The 8,856-nt window shown below is 41.6% G+C and overlaps 1 protein-coding gene across 5 annotated transcripts in view; it reads left to right on the forward strand.

The window, feature by feature from the left end:
* The window catches only part of NR6A1 (nuclear receptor subfamily 6 group A member 1), a 99,710-nt gene that overhangs the window by 12,111 nt on the left and 78,743 nt on the right, over positions 1-8,856 (forward strand). For 2 of the 5 annotated variants that reach the window (XM_072882794.1, XM_072882795.1), the window contains exons 2-3: positions 446-487; positions 8,201-8,260. The exons of 1 other annotated variant lie outside the window; for it this stretch is intronic. In XM_072882794.1, coding sequence (XP_072738895.1) covers positions 446-487; positions 8,201-8,260 — 102 coding nt within the window. Of the gene's footprint in view, positions 1-445; positions 488-6,877; positions 7,615-8,200; positions 8,261-8,856 lie in introns of those variants that run through there. 2 more of the 5 variants (XM_072882798.1, XM_072882796.1) reach the window with 2 other exon arrangements.

Consider the following 8,856-nt stretch of genomic DNA (forward strand, 5'->3'; position numbering starts at 1 on the left):
GAAATGAAAGAGCAACAACCACAGCTATACCCACACTGACAAATTAAATGTTAAGCTCATTCATTGATTTGGTCCTCACATGATGTTCAGCGAGAGCTACAGCTCTGGGGATTGATTTATACAATACAGAATATATTGTATTTCTAAAACATGTCACTTCCATGTGCTGAACTGTAAGACTTGTAGGTTTAAATACAGAATGCCCACTGTAGCTTTTATGATAGCGAGCATACTGCTGCAACCCAACCATCTCATTTCATAATTGAGCATTAGAGGAATGTACTGTACCTAGGCAGTTGTAAAGCTCTTTCCCTCTAACGCTGTTTTAATGTTGATGGTACATTCAGTGGCTGATTTAGATGATTTAGTCTTTCCGTGTATGTGTGATAACAATGAGGAAACTTGTTTCAATGTGTAGTGCTTACACCTATTTTTCACATTCTAGGATTCTGTCGAGATCCTCCCACAGAGCACGATTCATCCACTAGTAAGTACTAGTCAGTCTTCTCGTCTCCAGGCTAGTGCAGTGAGCAGAGTCCTAGTAGGCATTGGCAGTGTGCAGCTGAAGTCCATTAGAGTTAGAAGCTGTAATATTATCTCCACTAATTAAAATTTGAAGATAAATGCTGTTAAATTAATTAACCCTGAGGTTAGGGAAAAAAGCTGTTTTCAGACTCATCGCATGTCAGTGCTTCTCCAGGATCCCAGTTTGTCCGTGCCATTCATGCACTAGCTGCTGAATTAAAAGAGCACGTTACCTGCTTTGTGGTGAAAAGGTCCGTTTACCGTAGTGTTTCTAGCCTGAAGCACTGGTTGGCGTCTAGAACCACTCACCTCTGGGAACACTGGCTAATTTGCAACGTGATTTCTGGCATATTCTGTATGTCGTAATGTGCTATTATTTATCAGGAGATGAGTGTTAATCTGGGTTGATAACTCTCAAAAAAATATCAGTGGCATCTTCACTCTTGTATAATATCAGTTAATTCTATTTTTAATGTAGTAATTCTAGTGGACTCACTAGATGGATTTTGCTATAGTAGTAGGCCTTGTGTTGGCCAACACTTTATCAGTGATCAGAAAGTAAATAAAGAATTTCCACAGATTTACAGAATGATTATGCAATTGATCTTTCAATATTGGAGTAGTCTGGGCTGCCTGGCAGGCAACATCCTATTCAACCAAAATGTATTCCAGGTGTAGAAGATGCAATATGTCATGTCTAGGGACAAAGACAGCATGCCTGTGGAACGGGGCATTGCATGCTGAGAAGCATTGGCTGTGAAACAGGTAGAGGTATTTGCGTAAGTGCCTGTCATTGCAATGCAGTAGCAAAAAGCACTGATGTGGTCCTTTGGAAATCAAAAGCAGGTCTCCTACGTTTACTGCCTACCTAATACTGGCAGTGGTGGTTGGAATGCTGATACTGTAATGCTGCATAAAACCCTGATGCTGATATCTTAAAATATTGGGAATTGCCCAAAAAGATTGAGGCAGCCTGATAATTTTGGCTTATTCAGCTTATCAAAAAGATTGAGAGTAATTACACTGTTGAATTATAGCTGCAGAGAGAATATCTTGGATAGTAAGAGGTTCCTAAAGAGAAGACCCAGTATAAATATTCATACTGCAAACTGGAACGATGAATTCAAATTAAGAATACAATTTCAACTGCATATAACTTTTGGTTATTACTTCATTTTGTAGGCTTTTTTGACCTCAAGTCAGGATATAGTGCCTTTTTAAAAACAGATGAGCCTTGTGAATAAGGGAAATACTGTATTCTGAAATCCTCATTTGTCTGTGATGCTTGAATGTGAACATGCACTGCCGTGCTGATGATCTGCCTCAATGCTTAAAAGCCTGCCTTCTTCAGGAGTTGTTTAGTGTTTCAGAACATGTAATTTTGGTTCTGACTGCAATGCTTTGAAAGTGAAAGGAAATGTCACCAAACGATAGTAAAACATTTCAGTATTGATCTGTGGAGAAGGATTAACACATCTCAATTTACAGGCAAAGAAACTAGATGTTTTAGTAAGACATGTTTTTAGGCTTGGTTATCGTAGTTTCAGTGCCCTTTGAATGAATACCCAGCACGCCTTGTGGAGCTCTTCTGATGGCTTGCACTAATTGAAAGTCACTTTTCATTTAGGACATGCCTGGAGGCTTTTTTCATCATCATAATTCTTTTTCTAAAAAGCTTTGCTTCTTGACTATGTACTAAGTTTTCCCTTTCTGTAGCCTAAAAGTCTAAAATAAGATGCAAGACTTCTATGAACCCCCGTTAGAGCATTGAGCTGGCTGCTGCAGTTGGCTGAGAGCAGCCCTGATGTACCTGGCTGTTAGCCAGTGGTGGCTCTGAGCGCGACTCCATCTGCACCACCCCATCCTACAGAAGAGCCTGCCAAATCTCCCGGGGAAGCGGTAGCGGTCAGCCCTCAAGAGGGGCACTGCGCTCTGCTTCAGCAAACGCAGAAGGCTTCTGGAAATCTAGTCCATAACGTGTGTGGTAAAGCTGATACCACAGCAGCACGCATCTCCTTTCTACTTTGATTTTTGTGTCTCGGGAGGCATTTCAGGAATCCTGTGACTTTTGATGGCATCAATAAATCAGATACCATGCCGACAGAATTTTACTGGAATGTAAACAGGCATTTAAAATAACAATGTCTGTATAGTGTTTATTGAGGAGTACAGTGCAGGTATAGCTCTTTAAGTTTGTGGAACATTAAACTGCTGTGAATGTTTCCTTTCAGTTATGTTGGTAAGCAGGGGCTGTGATTGTTTTCCATGTTAATGAAAATAATTCAAAATATTTATCATGAGGTGACCTTACTTCCCACTCCTCTTTCCAAACAGCATGTGTTTTCAGTGAGGTGAGACAAGAAGCCCTACCTGATGTAGGGGAAGGGGAGGAATGTCTCTATATAGTAAGTTGTAGCTGAAATGGGATCATGAATCACCTTTAACTCAGCTCTGCAGAGTAGCAGCTGATCTGTGGAACTGCAGGCTGGTCAGCTTCACCTCAGTCCCTGGGAAGAGTATGGAGCAAATCCTCCTGAAAGATGTTTCCAGGCCCTTGAAGGGGACAGGAAGGTAATTGGGAACATTCACCATGGTTTTTTACCAACCTCATTCCTTCTGTGACAAAATGACTGGATCCCTGAATGCGGAGAGCGATTTTGTCAATAACCTTAAGCAAGGCTTTTGATGCAGTCTCCCACATCATCCTTGTAGCCAAACTGGGCTACAAGGCCAATGAAGGTGAAAAGCTAGCTGTGCTATCTGGTTCAAAGGGTAGCAGTCAAGAGTTCAAAGACTAACCAGTGGCCAGTTATTCAGTGGTTGTCCTTGGGAGTCAATATTGGGGCCAATGAATTTAGCAATTTCATCAACCATCTGGATGATGGGATGGAGTATACTCATCAGACTTGCAGATGACACCAGATTGATACTTTGGAGGGCACAGCTGCTATTCAAAAGGACTTTGGTAACCTGGAGGAAAGGGCTGATTGAAACCTCAAAGTTAAACAGAGACAAATGTCAAGCCCTGCATCTAGAATGTTAATAACCCCATGCAACAGTACAGGCTGGGGAGCAGCTCTGCAGAAAGGACCCGGGGTCCTGGTGAACCTTGTGAACGTGAGTCAGTGGGGTGTGCTTGTGGTGATGATTGCTCATTGCATGCTGGCTGGTGCATAGCCAGCAGGTTGAGGGAGGTGCTCGTTCCCCTCTGGGCCATGGCAGTCACATCTGGAATACTCTGAAGTTCTGGGCCTTCCAGCAGAAGACAGGTTGAATCTAAGCCCACTGGAGGGCTGCTGTGATGGTTGGGGGCTGGAAGGCGTGACAGATGTGGACAGGCTGAGGGAATTGCATTTGTTTAGCTTGGAGAAGAGGAGGCTAAGTGGGGATTAACTGGCAGTCTTCCAGTTCTTTAAAAGGGCTATAGGAAAAAATGGAGCCAGATTCTTCAAAGGTACATGGCAAAAGGCCAATGCAATGGTCATGAGTTGTTAGAAAGGAAAGTCCTACTGGACGTTTTGGGGAGGGGGATGAAAACTTAGTGGAAGTGATGCAGCACTAGAATGTGTGTCCAGAGAGGCCATGCAGCCTCTGTCCTTGGAGACTTTCAAAGTCTGAGTGAACAGACCACTGACCAAGCTGATCCAACCTTGAAGCTAGGTCTGCTTCCAGTGCAAGGTTCAACTAGATGAGCTCCAGAGATGCCTTCCAACCTGAATTATTCAATGATAATAGAAGTGTAATTCTACTGCAAGGTCTTAAGGATGGTGTACCATGTCTCACCTGGAAGTTCTGATGCCTCAGTTTCAGCTTTGGGAGGGAGAAGTCTATAATCCTATGTTACATTATCTGCATTTTTCCAAGATCAGAATTCCTGTTTTTAGCATGCATATTTCAGAAAATCTTTACTAAAATGTTATCCAACTTACTGAGATTTTACCATGCAAATGTCCTCCTGTTTGCAACCCCACAAGCACCACTACATTTTTACCAAACAGATCCATGTGTGTGATTGATCTTCAGCAGGCTAGCAGGTGGTCAGAAGCAGTGGAAGATGATGCAACTCACTGAATCAGTATGTTCTGCTTATTCTGATCTTGGGTATCCCTGCATCTGGTCAGGGTACCATGTTTTACCTACTGTACTCTTCCTGTATGTAAGATGACAACCTTTGGGGAGGGGGTACCCAAACTCATGCACCAATATCTTCAAAGTCCAATGCTATGTCACAGGTTCAGGCTAAGTTCACTTCTAGGAGTAGCCCATATACCCCTTCAATTAGCATAAACAGGGACAAGGGCAGTCAAAGGTCAAGAGAAGTTCAAAATAGCATAACCTCTTTTCGCTAGCGTTCCCAAATGTTCCTAATCCTGCAAAGTTCTCCAAGCTGTCCTTGCCGTCGTGTTTACTATACAGTTGTAAAAGTCAAAGAACAAGGCCTGGCTTGATACAAGGGAAGTTGGAAATCGAGTGGTTGAGAATAGGTAGCATTGTTGCTTAAAACAGGAGAAATAATTGATTTATGTTATGGTGGCCAATTAGGCTGTAAAGTGAGAAACTCTTAAAGAAACCCTGTGGCTTCAAGGGAGCTTTTTGCTCTGATTTCTGCTCAGCAAATAGGGGTACCCCAATAAAGGTCATCAGCTCCATGAGCTAAATTATTAATTCTTTTCATGCCACTCGGGGCTTGTAAACAGTATATAATACAAGAAAACAATTGGCACTGTTCACTTACTGGGCAGAGGAGAGGTCAGAGGGTAAATAGTTGTATTGGCAGCAGCTGTTCTTCATCGCTGAGCAGACTTTTGTCCTTTTCATCTTTTAGAGCAAACCAGTTTCCAAAATCTTAGCGGGTTGTTAATCCATATCTCCTCTCTCTTCACTGAATTGTTTTGAGGAGTTTAATGTGTTGCATATAATTATGAAAATGAAAAGGGCTGGAGGGGGGAGGGTGAGGGGTATGGACAAGAGAACAAACCCAGCATTGCCATGTTTCATAAAGGGCTGTTTGAATTTTTATTAATATTAATTTAGATGGATGAGAGAAATTTTAAACTCCACCTATTCAAGGCAAGTTGTAAGAAGTATTTGCACTTTTATATACTGTATTAAAAAAAATTTGAAGTATGATTTTGAGACTAATAGGTTATAAGTACCCCTCTGCCAGTAGCACAAGAACAGAAATGTTGAGGTGTTCCTACTCTTTTGATATCGTAGACTTGCCACGTTCCACGTTCGCGTGGCCTGTGGGCTCTCGGCCAGCTGCTGGGTACGGCATCGCTTGGTTTACAGCAGCACTTGACAGGACACTGAGGCAATTCTAGTAACTTCAAACTTGAATGAGTGGACAGCTGTGACCGCAGTGTTAGCCTTGGTGAACATATTAGAAATAGGAATTAAAATATATAATTTCAAGCATGAACTGAAATTATCCTTTCCAAGTATAGGAAATATTGTTACATGTCTGTTTATAACCTTCAACACAGCAGTATAGTGAACAATCTAAAATTACGGGACTTGAAAAATTTGCACTGGATCTCTCTAAATGCTTACCACTCAGAAATTTCTCTTCAGAAGGCACATGCATTATTTCGTTGCTTTCTGAATGATACTTGATAAACTATTCCAGATGTTTGCAGGTGTAGCTTTCTACCCTAAGTGACTGTTACTCTCACAATCGCTTCTCAAGTGGTGCAGACTGCTGCTGGCTGCTTGGAGCCTGCTCCTTGCCATCTGGCTGGCTTGTAGGGCAGTTGACCTCTTTTTGCCAGAGAGCAGCAGGTAACCTTTAAATGACCATCTGCTAATCTGTCACTTCAACCTTTCTGAAAGCTGAGTTGTGCTCAATACTGATACTTACACAAGCTAAATTTTACCACTCTCAGAAGAATAAAAGTAACTTTAATGCTGCACTTACTTTTCAGGTTATTTTGGCTATATGTGAAAGCATATGTAGCTTTAAATAGGAAAAAAACCAAAACTCTTTCCAGGTATTTGAAATTGCTACAGTGCATATGAAGAATCTTTTTTTACTTATAAAAATGTATATAGCCTATGACCTGCTAGCTCTTTCAAAGGGTTAGCAGTTCCCATGTTAGGGAGACTATAGTAATAAGGCAGAAAATGGGAAGATGCAGAACCAATTTTTTCCGTAAGCAGATCGGAGCCCTGAAGAAGGTCCTCCAGAGTGTGTCAGAAATGCTGCAGAGCAGCATGTCGCATGCAGCTTTCTGAACATTGGTGCAAGAACTGCAAGGAAGAGCCGAGTGAGATTATAAATGTTTAGATGTTCTGGGCAGTAAATGTCTTGATAATTGGATGGAGAATAGGATAAGAATAACCCAGGGCATTTCTGAATAAAACTGTCATTGCTTTTGTCACTGGTATTTAGCATGTTAAACTAAAGCTGCTAGCTTTGTGTAGCAACCCCGAGTAGGCTCCTAAGCAAAGCGCTTGCTAGGTGTGGCAGGAAAGCACGGCAGGGGGATTAAGTTAACGTAAGCATGGTGCTGTGTCTGCTCTTCACATTCTGTAAAAATGATCTGCTAAAGTGTTTACATTTGTTTGTGGTTTGCCTAATTAGAGCAGAACTTTGCACTTTCCAGTGTAAACAGTGGTCTTCAGGGAACTGCCTGCTGCCGAATAAATTGGAATTATAAGAATGTGAAACACAGGATTTGGACCAACGGCAAACCCTGGCTGTGGGCTGAAGTTATGCTTCTGGGACTGTATTCTGTGGTTAGGAATGTAAACTTGTAGTATGCATTTATTGGGTCTTAAAGCTAAATGAGAATTACATATTTATGTGGTATCTACTAGCATCAAAATGGTGGAGACTGATTTGTTTGACTTGGGCATTTGTGGTGATGTGCTAAGAGTGAATGTGGTTCTTTGAGAGAGAGATCAAGCCCCAAAGAATGTATCTTTGTTGTACCTAATTTTAGGTTAAAACTGACCCTGTTTCTGGAAGATGGTTCTCTCCTGGTTTGGGTCCCGGAAAGGTGGACCCTTCCCAAAACGCAGAGGGCATTTGGCATTCGGTTCAGACCACACTGACTGTGGGGTTTTTCACTGGCAAAACACAGGAAGGTAGTTCTGTTTCTTCTTTCAGCTGTTAGAAAATAAAGCTTGTAGTGTCTTGTATTTAAAGACACTTGTTTCTGATACTGCTCCAGATCAAACGCCAGCATTTTGCATGTCTTTGGAAGGGGATCTCTTCCAATCAGGAATCTTGTGAAAGTGCACTGGACAGAGATAGCAGATCATCATGTCCTTTCATTCCCCAGTATGCTCCGCTTCAAAGTTGATACTGTATACAGTTTAAAGCTGATATAATTCAGAATTTTTGTGGAAATTGTTCTGAATTGATATTCTCAAACCATATCAGATATGGTTTGATATTGATATTGATATTGATATTGATATTCTCAAACCATAAGTTACAGATTACCAATCTGACTGCTTGGAAAAGTGGATCTGCAGATAATGTGGATGAGAGAAATATCTTAAAAGAGAAGGATGGCACTGTCAAAAATTAACTGCTTCTCAAAGCAGCTTTGATCTCAGGTGATCAAAGATATGCATATTCAATTGAAATGCAACTGAAAGTTTTCAAAATTAAAGACTTCTTGGTAACATGCACATCACAACTCTCTCATTTTCACTTTCCCATTAGCTACAGATGTGGAGCAGATGAGTTCCTCCTCTCCTGTCCTTCCTATGAACTCCATGGGCAGTAAGTACCCCTTTTCTTGCCACATGTGATGAGGTGGAATTTTTCATTCTGAGATAATCCAAAGATATGAATTCATACTTCAAGGCAGAGACTTTGAGAAGTTGTAGAGCTAATGCTTACTCATGGAGGTGGGGATTCCCATACCTGACAGTTGATCAGATCTTTCTCACAAAAGTAGCATAGACCAGGTCTGTACATCACTGCTTACACCAGCAGAATGTAGGTTGCGTAAGATCTTTTGCCACCAGAGATATGTCAGCGAAAGCTGTAAAGAGATGCCTGTACGTTAGTGATATAAACACCTGAGGTGCTGGTAAATTATGTTGACACGAAAGTATCTATCTTGAGTGTGTCAGTATTATACGTGGAAATCTGTAGCCTGGAATTTCTGATGAAACTGAAAGCAGCTGGTGAAATCCTCCCAATTTCACTGTAATTCTGGGCCTTGAAAATCTGAGCTGCTGACACCTGAAATAATACGAATTCAGAATTCTCCCCGTACTCCATCTAGTGGTATTGGCTGTGTCCAGGACCAAAGGCACTTTGTGGATGATAATCCACCAGATGGCAACAAGCCCTTGTCAGACTGCGGGGGT

The sequence above is a fragment of the Ciconia boyciana genome, chromosome 18, assembly GCF_034638445.1.
Source record: "Ciconia boyciana chromosome 18, ASM3463844v1, whole genome shotgun sequence".
NCBI classification, from domain to species: Eukaryota; Metazoa; Chordata; class Aves; order Ciconiiformes; family Ciconiidae; genus Ciconia; species Ciconia boyciana.